General features: G+C 45.8%; 1 protein-coding gene across 1 annotated transcript; it reads right to left on the bottom strand.

The window, feature by feature from the left end:
• Nucleotides 1–4285: 4285 nt before the first annotated feature.
• On the bottom strand, nt 4286–16543 carry LOC146354597 (serine protease inhibitor Kazal-type 1-like). Its single transcript, XM_084839299.1, has 4 exons — nt 16444–16543; nt 14527–14558; nt 12041–12150; nt 4286–5365 (listed from the first exon to the last, which is right to left on the bottom strand). Exons 1-4 carry the CDS (start codon nt 16496–16498, stop codon nt 5311–5313), a joined length of 252 nt encoding a protein of 83 aa, XP_084695425.1. The 5' UTR covers nt 16499–16543; the 3' UTR covers nt 4286–5310.
• Nucleotides 16544–17494: the final 951 nt, after the last annotated feature.

Raw genomic sequence — 17494 nt, 5'->3', positions numbered from 1 at the left:
CTAGAAGGTGTTGTAGGTCTTCATAGAACCAATCAACCTCAGCTTCTTCGGCCTTATACACAAATGCAAAAAGCATCAGTGTCCCAATCAAATCACATTTCCTGCATGCTTACAGTTTACTTTGTTTCTAGTGGCAAGAAAATTTTATTCCCGCTGGATGCCTTAAGACATCCATGCCAACGTTTTAGTCAGACTTTAAACTTGAGCTCCATTTTTAAGGATCCAACTTTGCAAAGCTGACATTTTTCAACAGGGTGATGACAAGAAACACTGTCGGCAAAGCACTTGTACTGGCAAGCATATAGGATTCCAGAGTTATTTTTGGCAATATCATTGCTACCGTACACTGAAAACACTGTAATGTAGACTTCTGCAGTCTTGTGTCGATAACATGCCTTGACATTGTGGACCCTTCTGTCAGCAAACCTGGGCAAGTTTCCTACAGGCTAACGTGGCCTTCCCCAACCTGGTGCCCTCCGGATGTGTCAGACTGCAACTCCCGTCTTTCCCAACCACTGGATGGGAATGATGGGAGTTGCTGTTCGACACATCCGGAGGGCATCAGGTTGGGGAAAGCTGTGTTAATGTGATGGAGATTAGTGAAAGGTCAACAGTATAACTTGGCCTCCATGCTGTTAGTTGCCAAAATACCCTGTTCCTCAAGGCACACTAGTCTCACTTAATCTACTTTCCATAAGAGGAAGGGCTCTGCTTGTGTCAGGTCCCTCCTTCGCCTGATTTGGGGGAGATCCACCCTCCACACCACCACTCACCACTCAGCAGGGTCTCCTCACTCTCTGTGTAGCACTTGCAGTCAACTGGAGGGGCTGCCATGGGAAGGAGGAGTACGGGAGCCCACTTTTGCCAGCAAAGTTGATCCAGTGCAAATTTGGATCCAACCTATGATCAACATCTGGATTTCAGAGTTTTTTGTTGTTTTTTTAGAAGCCCATCCATCTCGCTCTTCAAAAAACCTGAAAGTTGTGTCAAGATTGACAAGCTGAACAGCTGCAACTTTGACATTTCAAAGCTGAAGACATTAATGAAACTTTTAGGGTGCTCTTTGCACACGGGGTTTCGCATGTGTCATTTACAAATCGTTTTGGCTCTAGTCTTGCCCAACAGGAGAAACAAAACAAAAATGAGACAGTCTGGTGGAGAAACCATAGGGATTAAGCTAGATTGTGGTCAGGCCAGGGTGGATTAAGTCTAGACCAAGAAACATGCAAAAGGTTTGCAATGGTAGTCAGGCAGGAAAAGGGTCTGTTTCTTGGCACATGAGTAGAGGTAATATGACTGAGCCCTCTGTGAGCTTAGCTATGGAACTCCTTCCATGTTCTCCACCTAAAACTTCAATTTGTGCCATCACTATCCCCATTTCTCTTTTGCAGACTTCAGCTTCATTGGACAAATTGTGGGTAGTGCAAGACATAGATTTGTCAGTTACCCTATTCAGGCATTTGCTTAAATGGGGGCTTAAACGGGGTAGAGAGTCGGAGCTGTGCATGCTGGCCCTACCCCCTACATCTCCTGGTGCATGGGCCTGCCCCCCTTCTGTTCAAACATTGCCCTACTGAATTGGCAAGGTCTGAAAGGGAGTTCTACTTGTGTTCACAACGGTAGACCCTGCCTTATTAGGGTTCCTGATAGTACAAGGGGGTGGGACCTGCACACCAGGAGACATAGGGGGTGGGGGTGCTCCACCCACTTTAATCCCTCACACGTTCAGGCAAAAGCCTGAACAGGGCTTTTGTTCCGTTGGCTAGTGCTCCCACAAATACTGTAGGAGAAGAGGAAGGGGTGGTGATGGTCACAGTCCACAGAGTTCCAAAATGGAGAATCCATGGGAACTGTGTAGTTCAGATGGGGAAGGGAAATAGTAGCGGGATACATGAAGGAGTGGGGTTTGTGATGGAACTGCTCTGGGGATGGCACAAGACATTGCACTTTTTTCCTCCCCCTGATGCGACAATAGGGGTTAGGCTGGATTGTGGTCAGGTCAGGGTGGACTCAGTCGGGACCAAGCAGCATGCAGAAAGTCAAATGGTCTCCCCCCGCCCCGCCATCTGCTGATTTGCTTTTAAAATTGTTTTTGCTGCCACGTTTGCAGTGGCAGTGAGGGGACTTCCAGGATGTCTGGGGCCCTCAATGCTTCCAGGATGTCTGGGGCCCTCAATGCTTCCAGGATGTCTGGGGCCCTCATTGCTTCCAGGATGTCTGGGGCCCTCATTGCTTCCAGGATGTCTGGGGCCCTCAATGCTTCCAGGATGTCTGGGGCCCTCAATGCCATGTTCTGAAGAAGGGGAACTCTCTCAGAGTGAGGCATTCTGGGTGAGGTGGCCATGAAGAGTGCTCGCACTGCTGCCGCTCGCCACAATGGCAGCAAACACTGTTGAAACCTTAGCAGTCTCTGTTGGAGTTAAGCAGCATTCGTCACCACACCAGGGCGAGGTGGCAGCGGAGCTCTCCAGGTCCACCCTGCAACCACGCCTCGCTCTGAGTCCCTTCCTCACAGAGAGGCATGGGTGCTCTGGAGGTCCCTGCAGCAGTGCCCCTGGCCCTGTTCCTGCTGTGGCAAATCCTGCTGGGCAGGTGGACAGCTGTATCTGGGGTGTGGTGGTGACACTGGTGCTGTGGTGGTATTGGGGACGTCAGAGAAAACCACAGTGGAGACAAATGAGTTTGGATTTGTATGAATCCGACCCGCAGTTTCCATAATGGGCTAGCTTTTTATGAATCATGTGTTGCAGACTGTGTTTTCATTTTTGTGGGGGCGATTTGTGCAAATTTGCATTAATGCTAGTTCACATTAGTGCTAATGCGCACTTGTGCAAATGTGCTGCTGCTCATTAGTTAGTGTGCATTTGTGCCTATTGCATTAGGGCTAGGGATGGACGAGCCCATCTCCGTCTGGGGCAGGGGGAGCTCAATGAGCTGCCCCCCCCCGCAGCTCACTCAACCCGGGCCTGATCAGGGAGCTTCCTTGCTCGCCCTGCCTGCCCGCGAGCTGCGTGAGCCGCCCCTCTTCCTTGCGCCACCTGTCAAGGGCCAGCATGGGGAAGGAGGGCCCTCGGTGACCAGCTCCCACCTTCTTACCCTGGCCTTCTCTAGAGGAGGCCAGGGCAAGGGTGCTGGGGTGCTGCCGTCGCCCTTCTTCCTCGCGTTGGCTGTCAAGGACCGGTGTGGGAAAAAGGGCCTGGGTGGCCAGCCCCCAGCCTCTCTCCCTGGCCTCCAGCAGGTGTGTGTGTGGGGGAGAGGATAGATGCCTCCTTCTTCCATCCATCCCCACCTGCTACAGCAGTGGCGGCGGCAAGGGACAAGCTGGTCATTTTCTGTAAGGCCAGGAAAATATATGGAAAACGACCAGCCTTTCCCATGCCATTGCCGCTGTCGCAAGGATGGGGGAAGTAGGGGAGACATTGTCTTTCCCCCCTCTCCTTGCTGAGGGAGTGGGCGCCCGAGCTCTTGCCCGACTTAGCACGCTGTGAGTCGGGCAAGAGCTCAGGTCCCCGAACTGGTGTCTGGGGGGCCGAACCAGCAACTTCTCGCCAGGCTTCGAGCCCCAACTGGACGCTCATGCCATCCCTAATTCGTTCTATTGAGAATTAGTGCAAGTCGAATGACATTCTGGTAAAAAAAAAATCTGATCCTGTCAATGAGCAGGCAATGGGATGAAAGGTGCCTGGCAATCCGTGAACACAGGCGGAATGGGTTTAACAAAATCTGTACGTAGGTGGTGGTATTAGCAGCAGGCAGTGGATAAGGGCCTCACTCTGCCGCCGCCTCCTGGTCCACTGCCTGAGCTACGTGGCTCATTGTGGCTCATGGCGAGGCCAACCCTGGCAACTGCTGGGACTAGGGATAAAGAAGAAAGAGCAGCCAGAGCAGCCCTGTATTTTTGGATGCAGCTCTTTTGGTAAGACATCTTTGGCCATCACTGCCCTGTTTTATTAAAGCAGTTGCAAGGTACTCAGAGACATTTTATCTTTTGCTGAACTTCTTCCATATGACATCCCCCAGCACATAAAGTGGTAAAATACTATATTACCCAGATACCATCAGTACTACCTAGCGATGTACAGAGTGTGAAAAATCCGTTCCATTTATATTTCGCAGTTTATCAGGCACCTTTCATTCTGCCAGTTGCTCATGGATGGAATCAGATTTTTCCCCCCCATTTCCAAATTTGTGCAAATTCACAGTTGTGAAAATGTGCAAATCACCCCCAAACCCACATTTTCGCATTTTAGCCTATGGGGGAATCCACATTTTTATCCAGTTTTTTAAAATGTTGCATATATTTCTATTACTAAATTTGTGCAAAATTCCAGGAGGTTAGAAAAATGGTCCACAAGTCCGCGGAATCTGCTCAACTGGGGAAAAGCCATTCTGCTGTGGAATCCACAGGTTGGATTCATAAAAATCCAAGCTCATTCGATTCCATTGTGGATTTCTCCAACATCCTTGGTGCAACCCAGATACACTTCATACAATGATTCCTGTGACCACAACAGTGCTTTTTGACACATTGCAGAAATTGTTGTGCAGTAATCTGTGTGCTTCTAGTTGACATATTCCCTTTTTCCTTCAATCACAAGAACAGGCTTCTTGGAGGAACTTTGACAGAAAACTAAAGCATGGATTGGCCCCACGAAATTGACATGTAATTAACACACATTAATCCACATGATTCTTAGCATTGCCCTGCTTGTCTTCGGTTATCCTGGGTTATGAAAGGTTTCACTGAGAACATTGAAAGGAACTATACATGCAGCTTTCAGGATGTATGAAGCCGTGTGCAGTACAAGTGAGCCACCTGCTGGTCAAACAGCATGTTCCTTTGCTTCAGCTACGTAAGTAATAACTGCCATCTAAAATTCTATCCTCAAATGTTGAGCAGACCTTCTATGGAAGTCAGCAAGTCCAAAACATTCAGCTGTATATTCTGGTGCTGCTGTGATCACAGAACTGACTATACCTATATAATCCTATTTCATAAAGCCTGTCCTCCATGCAACTGCATATATAAAGTTTGCTGGTGGTGGATCTGGAACTGAGCAGAAAATAAAAAGTCTGAACCAACCCGTGCCCATCTGAATCAATGCAAACCATGACGCATTTCACGCATCAAAAACTACCCCCTGACTCGGGAACAAATGCAGTGGCTGAACCAGAATGGTGCAATGCCTTCATTTTTATTGATTATACAATCTGGAGATGAATCAACAGAATAGTTACAAACTCTGCATGTCTTCATCAGCGACACCCAGAAAACCCGCTCTTTAGTTCTTCGGCAGATATGGTACATGTTTAGGCCCCAAGGCAACGTCCTTTCCTCATAACGCCAATGTTTCTACCCATCTCCCTGAAAGAGAATATAAAATATACTGATTAACAGCTTCCATTCCCCAGGGCAAGGGAGAGAGATCTCCAGATCATGCCTTGTGGGAACCTGATCCTATGTATTTCCAGTTGACATTGACTTCTTGCAAGCCCCCATGATCAGACTTCTGGACAGGGCATGTCAGTATAATTGACTTCATTGCTGCAGACACAGGCACCGGCTAGCATTCAGGGCATGAGCAACTAAAAACAGATGGAGATTTAAAATGATCTCTGGGCAGGATTTCATGCTCCAAGACTGTTCTGCTCTATTCAGCGATGGTTACCTGCCTTGAGTTAGTTTCATACCTATATTCCTTGAACTGGAGGTTCCAGGCTGGCTTGAGTGGAAAGTCTCTTGACATCGCTCAGTCAGATGTGCCAATTTCATGTAAAAGTATAAATAGTGAAAGTGACATCAGCCCATGCATACACAGGGTAACTGCCTGTAAAATCTCTGAAAACATGGAGATAGAGCTGTGCATTGTCTGTATCAGGCCTCAATCCAGGAAAACCAATTGAAACGGAATCCTAGTAAGTTGGTGGCTCGAGGGGGGGTTTTTCCTGGGTCTGGGAGTTGGGTAGTTTACCTGTCCTGGATGGGGTTCCACTCCACATATGGGAACAGGTGTGTAGTCTGGGGGTCCTCTTTGGATTTTCTTTGTCCCTTGAGGCCCAAGTTGCCTTAGTGGCAAAGAGTGCCTATTCTAGGGAGGTTGCAAGTGCCTGATGTGAGTGTGGAGTCCAATGGACCCCCCCTTCACCTTCTGGCCTCCCATTTGTGGACTGCGTGGCACTTACCGGACCCATTCACCAAGCAGTCCATGAACAGGGGTTGGTTGCCTGCTCCTTCCCTGAGCTGCCATTGTTACACAAAACAGCATCTCGGTGTGTTGCCCCTGCAGTGGGCATTGAACTCTTAGGTTAGAAATGCCAAGTAGTAATAAATCAGACTCAAAGCTTTACTTACAAGGAGTACTTTATTGGGTAACTTACAGCATACAGGCGTACCCAGTGGTTGGATCAGACAGCTTCTCTGAACCACGAGGCATTGGGTACAATGGGTCTTATTGTACAGGTTAGCAATAAGCAGCATTTCAGCAGCACACGTCCCTAGCATTCATTCTCAGCATAGGTTAGAAGTGCTTGGTTCTCAAGCACAGCCACCTGTAAACAGACTTTGGTTCCCAGGCACGTCAGAGATAAAGACTCTCCTCATTAGCAAGGAATGCACCAAGAAGGCTGTTATCGGCATTTTGACTCATCTGCACATGCTCAGAGGCTTACTAGCATGGGAATTGCACCAATAATGAACTTAAGCAAGCATTATGGATCTCTAGGCCCCTCTAACACTATAAATGACTTGGCTACGCCCCTGGGGCCAATATACTCGGGTCTTTCCAGAAAACTAATGTTGTGTAGATTGCGGCTGTAAAGGGGCCATCTACACAACATTACAGGTGTAAATGCCCCATTTACCCTTGTAAGGTTGTGTAGCTGGTCTTTAGAGCCACGATCCATGCAACACTAGTTTTCCAGAAAGACCCGAGATGCCATTTTGTGTAAGCTCAGGAGAGGACTGGGCGGACCCGCAGCGCTTGCTGATCCCTCACCGAGCCGTCTAGGGGCTTGTGTGACACAATGAGTGGGAACAGGAAGTGGCGGCGACTTGGCGAGCGACTGGTGTCCCTGGATGGAGGTGAGTCCATCCATCCCTACCTGTTATCAGCTTCGGCTGGTAGGACAACCATCACCATTCCTGGATAGGGACAGCTTGGCTACAGTGATCCATGCACTGGCAACCTCGATAATAGATAATTGTAATGCACTTTGTGTGGGGCTGCCCTTCAGCCTGGTTCAACATCTGCAGCTGGTGCAGAAAGCGGCAGCTATATTGCTCTGCTTCCCTAGGTATTTCCGTGACTCTTAGTGCCATCCGCACCCCTAATTATCTTAATGAGATTTTATTGTTTTATCACTGTTTTGTTGTTTCAGTTATCAGTTTCATTGTATTTTATCATGATTTTATCTTGTAAACCATTTTAGGCTTTTTGAAATGAAAAGAGGTATAGAAAATTCTCTATCAGTAAATAAATAGGGTTGCCAAATGACCAGGAAATAAGATGACCTGGATGGTCTGTTGTTGTTTTTGTTTTTTTTTAAGAGCAGCTTAAGGTTAAAAAATCATCCAATGAAGTTTTGAAAACCATGAGAAAAACAATATGTCAGATCCTAAGGTGTGTTTCCTTGCATGGAAAGAGTCCTTCTGTGAGTTGAAGGGCCTTTGACCTGACTACTGAAATGCAAGTGATGCAAGTAAGGAAATGGAAGTGATATTTGCCAGTTCATTTCCTCCTTGCAGCTCTTCAGCTTCCTCCCACACTGTTTTGGAGGGACCCACAAAATCCTCTAGAACAGATTTTCTGGGGGCTGCAGAGGGAGGAGGGATCAATGAAAATTGCCTTTCCCAGTTCCATTCATGGGTACCAGATCGAACTGATTATTCCCTGCTAATGTTGCACATCAAATTGCTCTTAAAGGCACAGTTACAGCAGCTGATTTAAAAGGTCATCCTGTTTGCTGATGACCGTTCTGATGTGATGGATACTCAGGCCTTCTGCTTTACTATTTAGGAACTTTAAGATATGAATGCAGAAATATAATTTGGGAATGAGTTCCCCTTAATCTCCATCTTCCCTTCTGCCTTTTCCTCAGAACTGCTCTCCCTGTTTCTGTACATTCAAATGAATTAAAACTAGGAAAATTTTTCATTGCTTACTATTGAGGCTCTACTAAAACTTAATAATAGGAGAACGTAGTAACCTGTCAGCCTGACAAGGACACGAACAGCCTGTGCCTTTGATTTCTGTATTCACATCCCAAATGTATTAGGATAGGGAAAGCACACAACATATGTTACTATTTAACTTATTTGATGCAGAAGCTTTAGAAGAAGTTTAAAGTTATTTTAAAAAAGATATTCACGTTGGATTTGTATAATAGTTGTTGAGCGCTGTATGACGCAGGAGCCAGATATGTTGCATGACACAACACAAGGCAGATTAATGTTGCCTTTCATGATACATTTGATTCTACCTGGAACTGTATCTTGAATAGTGCTGTGCCGAAAATTTCTCCCACATTTTTTCCGACCATTCTCATTCAATTTGATAGAAGAGGAATTGCTTTTGAAAAGAGATACAATGGTGAAGAAATTTTGGAGAAATTCCCATGGCTTGGGTTTGGGGTCCTTGTGCTTAGCTTACTTGTGCGGTGGCCAAGGAGTGAGCACATGTGACCTGTTTTCATTGTACAATCATCTCTCTGGCTGCCTGCGGCCTCCTCAGCTTCCTATGCTTCAATTAAAGCCCAGTTTAAGGTACCACGAGGTAATTCTTCCCATAGGGCTTTTTCAGATCAGAATGGGTAGGCAGCGCAGGAGGCTAGCTGTGATTAGGCAAGCTTAGAAATGCCACAGACATAAACGATAAGACATCCTGAATGAGCCAGAACAATGGAAGCCTCTTGCATGGCGGAGAAAACTTCCAGGAAATTGGAAGACAGAATTTGGCAGAGCGCTAACTCTACCCGATCCCTGGAGCTAGACACAACACTGCCCCCCTGCACTGCAGTGGATGCAAACTGGGGGCTGGCCTGCCAAGAGAGGTGCTGCTGTTGCAGCACAAACCCCCCCAAAACCCTTACCAAAAAAAAAAAAGCGGCCGAACTACAAGCCTTGCCAATGGGGAGCCCTAGCTGGGAGAAACGGTTGAGAATTTCTCCTTCCCCTGGAGAAATTCAGTGAAATTGGCTTCCAAATTTCTCTGCCCCCAAGTACGGTGGAGAATTTCAAGAGGCCATTTGAGCACAGCTCTAATCTTGAGGATAGTGTCTCCTAACCACTCAGCTGATTCATGCACAAGCTTCCTCTATTTATGAGAGCACCTCCTTCCTTGAAGGAGCACAGAGCATTGTTTATGGCAGGGGTGCGGAACCACAGACTGGGGCCAAATCCAGCCCTCCTGGGGTCCCAAGCTGGCTCTCCAGGTTTCCCTAGATGGCCACACCCTCTTTCTCTGGCCCACCTCTTTTTTCCTAACCACCAATCATTTGGTGATTTGGCAGCATTTATGTCGTTTCCCTCCATTCTAAAAGGTTGACATTCCTCTCTGAAGGCCTTATTACTGGCAGTGAGAGCCTTAGGCTACAATATGCTTGGGTTTTGGCCCCAGCCCCTTTTGCCTTTGGCCCTGCCCACCACTGGAATGGGGCCCTGAAAGCTTTCCCAAAATGGAGTTCAGTCTTTGGGCTGAAAGAGGTTCTGCACCCCTGGTTTATGGGATCAGGAAGTTAGGAAGCTGCCTTATTCCAGGTCAGACTATTTGTCCTTCTAACTCAGAATTGCCTATTCTGACCAACAGCAGCCCTCCAGGGTCTCTGGCAGAGCTGGGTCTTCCCCTGTCAGGGTTGGATTGGAGCCCAGAGAGCCCCAAAGTAGTTCTGATTCTGAGGAAGAGTTAGAAACTGCCGGAGAGGAACCTGCTCGCGTTTCAGAGGAGCAGCCAGCGGGAGAGCCCCTCCCGCTACACATTCCTGAGAGTGATAGTGACCCTGGCAGGGAGAGGGCAGAGCAACAGCAGTTTCTGGACGCTAGGCACCGGCGCACCCTCAAGTGGGGGATGGCAGGCGCTGAGAGGTGGCGCTCAGCTCGCTTGGCGCGACGGCAACATCGGGGCCCCGATGCCCCATGGGAAAGGGGTGGACTCTCTCCTCCTAGCTCATAAGTACAGCGGTTTCCCACCTTCCCCTCCAAATGAAGATCAACTGATTCCTAAGGTTAAAACTCCCAAGTAGGCAGCTCTCTTAAGTCTCACTCGTAGGATCAAGCAATTAGCATCTGTAAGCATCATTAGGTTGAATGGGAATAAAGCCTTGGAAAAGAGCCCTATTGTCTTCATGTTGATTCTGGCTACCTGAGGATTTCAAAAGGCAGCAGGGGTGACCTCCTGACATTCCCATCCCATGAAACACCCCCAAAAGTCTTTTAAATGTTCCCCCTCCCTGGGGATTTTTGGAAAATTGGAGAGAAATGTTTTTTCCTGATTTTTATGGGGTTTTCCTGCTTAATTCAGGCTTTCACATGTTGATGACCACCAACTCTACATCAAACCACCCCGTACCCCCATGCTTTGCTTCCCCAAATCGCCCCTTTCAGAGGCTTACAAAGGGAAAAAAATGGAGGCCTTTTTTTCCCCTATTATTGGGGAAGCAGATGGTCATTTTGGGGTAGGGGGTTAATCTTCCCATTCCAGTGAGTGGTGGTCCAAATATGAATCAGGGTTATATGCACTAATACTAGAGGAAAGAAAAGGTTAACTTCCTGCACTTTTCCCCATTTATTCCAATTTCAAAAAGATCCAAGATAACACGAAAAGAGATGTTATTCCGATCCATTGGCTGTGTGAAATGATGGGGTAGAGCAATAACATGCTATAATGACAGCTCCATCTAGTGGCTATAAATTGAAACACACAGAAACATAGAACTTGCTGAGGAAGGACTTTTCTAGATTCGAACCACGTGTCCCCCATGTAAAGGAGCCCATTGTAATCCCACAAAGAAACCGAAAGCAGAAAGCCCTGGTAAGGATTTGGGGTTTTTTGCTTAATGTAGAGAAGCTCATTGTCTGTGTTCAAAGTAGGAATGAAAGAACCTGTCTATTTTGGTTTCTGTGCAAATTTCTCCTAATGCATGCAAATTTCTCCAATGCATGCAAATTTCTCCTAAAGTGTACATATGTTGTAAGCAAAGGGTTGGGCCCAGGAACTGCCTTCCGTGAGACGAAGGGCTTTGCTCATGGAAGGTCCCTCCACCTGAGTTTTGGGATCCTCCCCCCCCCCTAATGCACACCAATAAAATAAAAATGACCATTTATTAAAATGCAAACTGCATGCATTTCTCCCCCATCCCTACTTCAAAAATCCTGGATTTTGTTTGTTCCATTATGAATGTCAGCAAAAGCCAAAGTTAAGGAAACTGTATACCTCCTAACAGTATTCTTTAATAGAAATGAATAGAGATGTTATAGTTTTCAGGTTTTACTTGTTCCGGTTTTAATTTTTTATATTGATATATTTGTCATTGCTATATTGCTGTGTAATACATTTGTATTCATTTGTATCAAAGAATACTGTTTGATAATATATTTGTGTTAACTTTGCCTTCTGTTGATGTTACAATTTGTTAGGGACTATTTTTGTTCTGTTTTTCATGGTTGTTCATTGTTCCGTTATAAAGACAACTTTACAGATAACCAGCTTCCTATCTGAATCTAAACACATAACATTTTAAAAAAAATATTGGGGTTTGTTTGGATTTTTGCTCTGAACACTGGATAGTATCATCCTATGCATGTTTACTCAAAGGTTCAGTGGGCTCGCCTAAAGTTTCTCAAGAATGTGTAGTTCAAGGTGTTGTTTGCAATATTTTTTATACACTGGCTGGTTCAACAAAGGAGTACAGATATCTCACTTACTATTTTTCCCCTGTGGCTACTGGCATTCCTATCTATTAAAATGAAGCAGGTTTTTAAAAAATCCAGCAGAAACAAGCATCCACACTTGAAGAATGTAAATGATAAAGGAAAACAAATACTTACAAATTCACCCTACACAGCTCACACTCATTGGGGTATGTTACAGAGTCAGTGCCACAGACAGGATCATAATTTTTTGTGCATGCTCTTGAACGGTAACGCCAACAGACATCCTGTAAAATAAAAGCTGTACAACTCAGCATTGGCAATAGCAACATTCTTTTAAATCGCAAGGCATGTTCCTTAATAGAGGTTGAGATTGGAGAATGAGGGTTCACTTGGGGTAGCAAACCAATAAAAATTGCACAGAAATTAAGCATTGCCTTAACACTACTGAATATTGCAGGCCATGGCATGTTTCCCAACAAAAGCATGTGATTTTTATATTTAACATAGGGTGCAATCCTATGCATGTTTAGACAGAGAAAAGGCCTACAACTCCCAGCATGCCCCAGCCAGCATGGCTGGCTGGGGCATGCTGGGAGTTGTAGGCCTTTTCTCTGTCTAAACTGGCTGGGGCATGCTGGGAGTTGTAGGCCTTTTCTCTGTCTAAACTGGCTGGGGCATGCTGGGAGTTGTAGGCCTTTTCTCTGTCTAAACATGCATAGGATTGCGCCCTTAGTCATAGAAGTATGATGCCACATACATCTGAGGTCTGTTCCACAGTAATCCAGAGAAGGGCATTTAGCACAGTAGCACCAACTATGTGGGATGATTTCCCCTCTGAAATTACAGATGTGCCAACACTTTTTATTTTTAGGTGGTGGTTGAAGACCTATGGCCTTCCATCTTACATAGGTACAATATATTCTATGTATTGGTCTTTATTTTTATGATTTTTGTGCACCGCTTTGGAATCTTTAGATGTTACTGGCTTATAAATATTTCAAATATATTCGTAAATAATGAATGAATGAAAGGAAGGAAGAAAGGAAGGAAGGAAGGAAGGAAGGAAGGAAGGATTCCTAGTTTGCCTGGAAATCAATTTTCTTAGCATAGTAGTCTTGTCCTATTTCAATGTATTGTTCACTCCAGCTGCTGGAAGATGTACTGGGCAGTATAATCAGGATTCATTATGGTATGAAGGCTATTCAGAACTTATGTGGTTAAACGTCTGAAAGTTTTTAAAGTATATGCTTGGTTTAGAAGTACAAAAACATAAACAGAAATGTGGCTAGGTGATTTCAGCATAGACTTCTTGAAGGGAAGGATAGAAGTCAGACTTGGATTTCATTGCCTGGATTTCAGTTCAGTACCTGGTGTGTTATATTGTGCTGCCTTCTGCCTAGGGATGCTGGAGAAATCTGCAACAGACTCACATGAGTCCGGATTTCTTGCAGTCCTGTCCACAAATTCGATGCTGAACCGGCATCCACAGGTCAAGCAGATTCTGCAGGCATTTGACTTTTCCCCCCATTATCCCATTTCCGAAATTTAGTTGTTGGAGGGGAGGGCAGTATTCTCCTTACCAGCAGTTTCACAGCGAGTGTGTGTGTGTCTTAGAATGAAGTCTCTCGTGTTGGTGCACTTACTATATCCATAAAGGGACTTGGGGTCCTTTCATGGGCATTCTCCCAAGTTCACTGACTTGGAGACTGCCTGCATCTTTCAAGGAAACAGCCCTTTCCCTCTGTCTTTGAAAACTGCTCAGGCAATCTCCCAGCCAGCAAAATTAGGGGAATGCCCGTGAAAGGCCCTCAAGTCGTTTTATGGTTATTCCTCACTATGTTACCAGAATGCACAATACTGCTCCCCTGCAACTCAGTTTATTTAAAAGTAGCTTCTTCAAATTTACTTGTGTATTTTTCTGGGAAGGAAAAAACCAATCCAAGTGCATGGGTTTGTGAATGGCAGACTGGAAAATTTATCCCAATCTGTAGACCGCATGCAGACCGGATTTAATTAGGGATGTCAGAGAATTTCGCCATGAATCTCGGGGAGGCCGAATGCCAGCGCATTCGGCCCCCCGAAATCGGTGGCGAAACGGTCTGCCCCCCCGCACCCCCCCAGGATGGGACTTACATTGTGCGAATGTCCCTGGCGGCGGCGGCTCCGGCAGCGGTTCGGCAGTGGTTAGGCGGCGGCGGCTGCAGCGGCCAGTCTTCCGACCGGCTGCTGCTGCCGCCATTTCCAGTAAAAAAAAAATAACAACCAAAAAAACGTGATAGGCTACGTAAACATTTACGTAGCCTATCACGGCTAGATTTTTAAAAAATACCGTGATAGGCTACGTAAATGTTTACATAGCCTATCACGGCTGAGTAAAAAAAAAAATCCCGCGTGTACACAAATGGCGGCGCCCATGGGCGCGGCCATTTGCGTTCCTTATTTTGGCACGTGTAGTCTACGTAAACATTTACGTAGACTACGGCGAAAATAAGGGGAACGCAAATAGAATAGATACTACGGGCAAGGTAAGTGACTTTCGTACATCCCTAGATTTAATACAATCCTAACATCCTTACTTCCACCATATATTGGCAGAGTGTTATTTCACCAAAACAAGAGGCATTGCATTTAAGTAATCAAAACACCTTTTCCTCTCTCACCTTGTTGAAATCACGATCAGCTTCTGCATTGCCTAAAATAAATGAGGAAGAATATCATTCATGAAAAATCCAGTCTACATTTAGAAAGGTCTGTAGCCTGGGCTAGTTTTAGTACAGCTGAATCAAACCTTTCTAACAATACTTGCTTTTATATTCAAACCTTTAACCAAATGCTTTAGTCTGACAAGTACAGAGCTTAGACTCCTGCTGGAAGAAGGGAGTGGGGTGGGGAGAGGTGATTTTCACCAATTCTTCCTTCCCTTTGCAGCCGCTGGTGCCACCTTTCACACTGTTCTAGAAGGTCTCCCAACCCCTCAAAGCAGCTTTTCAGGGGGGAAGGGGAATTAGCGAAAATCATCTTCCTCTTTTCCTCCAGTGGGAATGTCCTTTGAGTGAAATTCCATTCACAGAAACTAGAGATCTCATCCACATATGATGAGTAGTGGAAGTTTTCCCTTCTTTATGTATCATCATCATCAAAAAATAATAAAAAATTAAATAGTCAAAAAAGAAAAAAAAAAGAAGTAGCCATTTTAGAGCTAAATGGATAATAGAAATTCTCTGGGTTGTTTTTATCTTATGAATCAAGATATAATTTTGATGCTTTGAAATGTGCTTCTCATTGCAATGAGATGGGTAGCAAGCTCTTAGTGGGCAGTAAACAATGGTACTCCTACTCAGAGTAGACCCATTGAACTGAATAGGTCTAGTCGAAGTAGGACTACCATTGGATACTGCTCAATGTTGGGAAACTGCAAGTAGATTTGCAAAATGATCTCCTCACTGAAGGAATAAAGAACTTTCCTGCTTGTTTTCTACATTGGATAAGTGCCCCCCCCATGTTCGGCTTGCCTGGCCATGGGGGGGGGGGCTGTGGGTGGGTGGGGAGAGGAGATGTGCCTGGCAGCCATTGGGTGCCCGGCAGTGGGACCACCAGAGGTGGTAGGGGATGGAGAGGCCTCTTTTAGCCCTCTGTGCCTCTCCCAAACACCTCTTTGACACGCAGATCCCTCCTGCCCCCCCTTATGCAGTGTGGGTTTTAACTGGTTGTCCTTTTTGCAGGCCAAGTAGGAGTTTTTGGCTCATAGTCTGATTGGCAGGGGCTATGCATCTTTTCGCCTACTTCACACTGTAAGTGGGGAGGGTGGGTCCTTAGGTGAATTTGATCTAATCTTTCAGTTTTGGTCACATTTTAAATAGCGGTTAGGACGGGCAATGGGGATGAGAATAGGGATGGTGAGCATTGCATTCAGAGGCACTATTCTGGTAACAGGTGACGCTCTGCTCTGCTCTGGGTTTTGCAGCCCATCAGGGGATAAGGGTTACCTGTGAGGCCGACTCACCTCACCCACCCGGTGTTTCGTGGCCCGGGGGGGGCGGTGATAGGGGAAGGTCTACCTCCCCCTAAGGGGTAGCCCTGTGGGGTGGGGATGCTGACATTCCACTCCACAGGCTGTGAATGTTTTTTCGCCCATTGCAGTGTCAGCTAGTGGCTGGCACGGTTTAATGCCCGTCCTGGGTTCTCCCTTTGCAGATATTCCAATAAATGTGGCCCGATTTGTATCCAAGCACACGTGTCCATCTCTGTATTACCCATCTCCACTCGCAATGTGTTTACTGTCAAGGCATAATTTCACAATGCCAGAATTCATGCAACCAGCATTCTATGCTAAACTCATTCTGTGCTGTTTCTTTCTAGTTCTTAAGTTTCACATAAACCCCTTTCCCTGCTGTTCTTTTTCCAGGGCCCCACAGAGTTGTGCATTTCACATTTGCAGCATGGTTCCCTGGCCCCTGAAATGAGACTCATTCCAATCAGCCAGGTGCCTGTTTTCCTATACTCTGCTTTGGACGAGACCAACCCATTTGCCAGAAGAAGGAGGAGGATGGGGAGGGTGAATTCTATGTTGCCCTTACCTGAGAAAGAGATGATCCCCACAGCAAGGAGAAGGAAGAGACCAGTTACTTTCATTGTAAATTGGTTATTAACTTTCAAGAAGAATCTTTTCTAAGAAGCAACGATTCCCAGAAGGAAAGATTTTTATACAGTTGGATTGAGTTTATGGAGAAGACTCCTCCTTCTTCTTGATGTCCCTGCCCATGTGAGCATGTGATGTAGGGAGGGACTTCCCTCAAACAATTCAAGAAGTGAATGAAGAAAACGATGGCAACATGTTGCAAACCAGCTGGGATTCGTTCTCAGGGAAGAACTGAAAATCTTTGTTGTCAAAGTACTAGACTCTACAATTCATAGTCTTTAATAGAATGCCAGGATCCCATAGGAAACACACACAAGCTGTCATCTTTGAATGCCATGGTAAATAATTCAGACTAACTAATACTCTTTGGCTCTAATTAGAAAGTCCAGCTGAGCCAAAAATAAATATACACTGAAAGACTCTCTCTCTCTGTGTGTGGGGGGGATAACTCCTACTATATTTTATTTTCAACTCTCGTACATCAGTTGGCTTCCTACTGATCCAGCCAAGGTCACATATAATGCAAGCATAAAATCAACAACAGATCAAAAAATGCTGCAGTGAGATTAAATATTAAAAGTCCGGAGAACTGTGACTAGCCAAGGTTCACTCTGGCATGTTTGCCAGATGTTTTTAGGCAGAGAAGGCTCTTTAGCTAGGGTGGCCACTTGTGAACTGCCAAAAAATATGACATACATCACCCAAAAAGGACAAAAGAGGGCACTGATTTGCATAAAACATGCATATGCTCGTTTATATGTATAGATGCAAATTTAGACAATATTATAATTTCAATAGGAATACAGTACATCTCACCATAACACGGAAGACAGTGACCTGCAACCTGTGTTCCTTGCTCAGTCTTCTCTCCAGGGGTTGTGGATGGACAACTTGGGCACCACACTTTAAGAAGGATGCAGACAAACTGGAGAGGGTTCGGAGGAGGATGACAAAGATGATCAGGGGACAAAGCCCTATGAGAGAGACTG

The sequence above is a fragment of the Heloderma suspectum genome, chromosome 2 (assembly GCF_057233095.1).
Source record: "Heloderma suspectum isolate Gila_16-S chromosome 2, 16-S_ref, whole genome shotgun sequence".
In the NCBI taxonomy this organism is placed as follows: Eukaryota; Metazoa; Chordata; class Lepidosauria; order Squamata; family Helodermatidae; genus Heloderma; species Heloderma suspectum.
The sequence above is the reverse complement of the archived record's forward strand: the minus strand, read 5'-3'. Positions and strand labels throughout refer to the sequence as shown.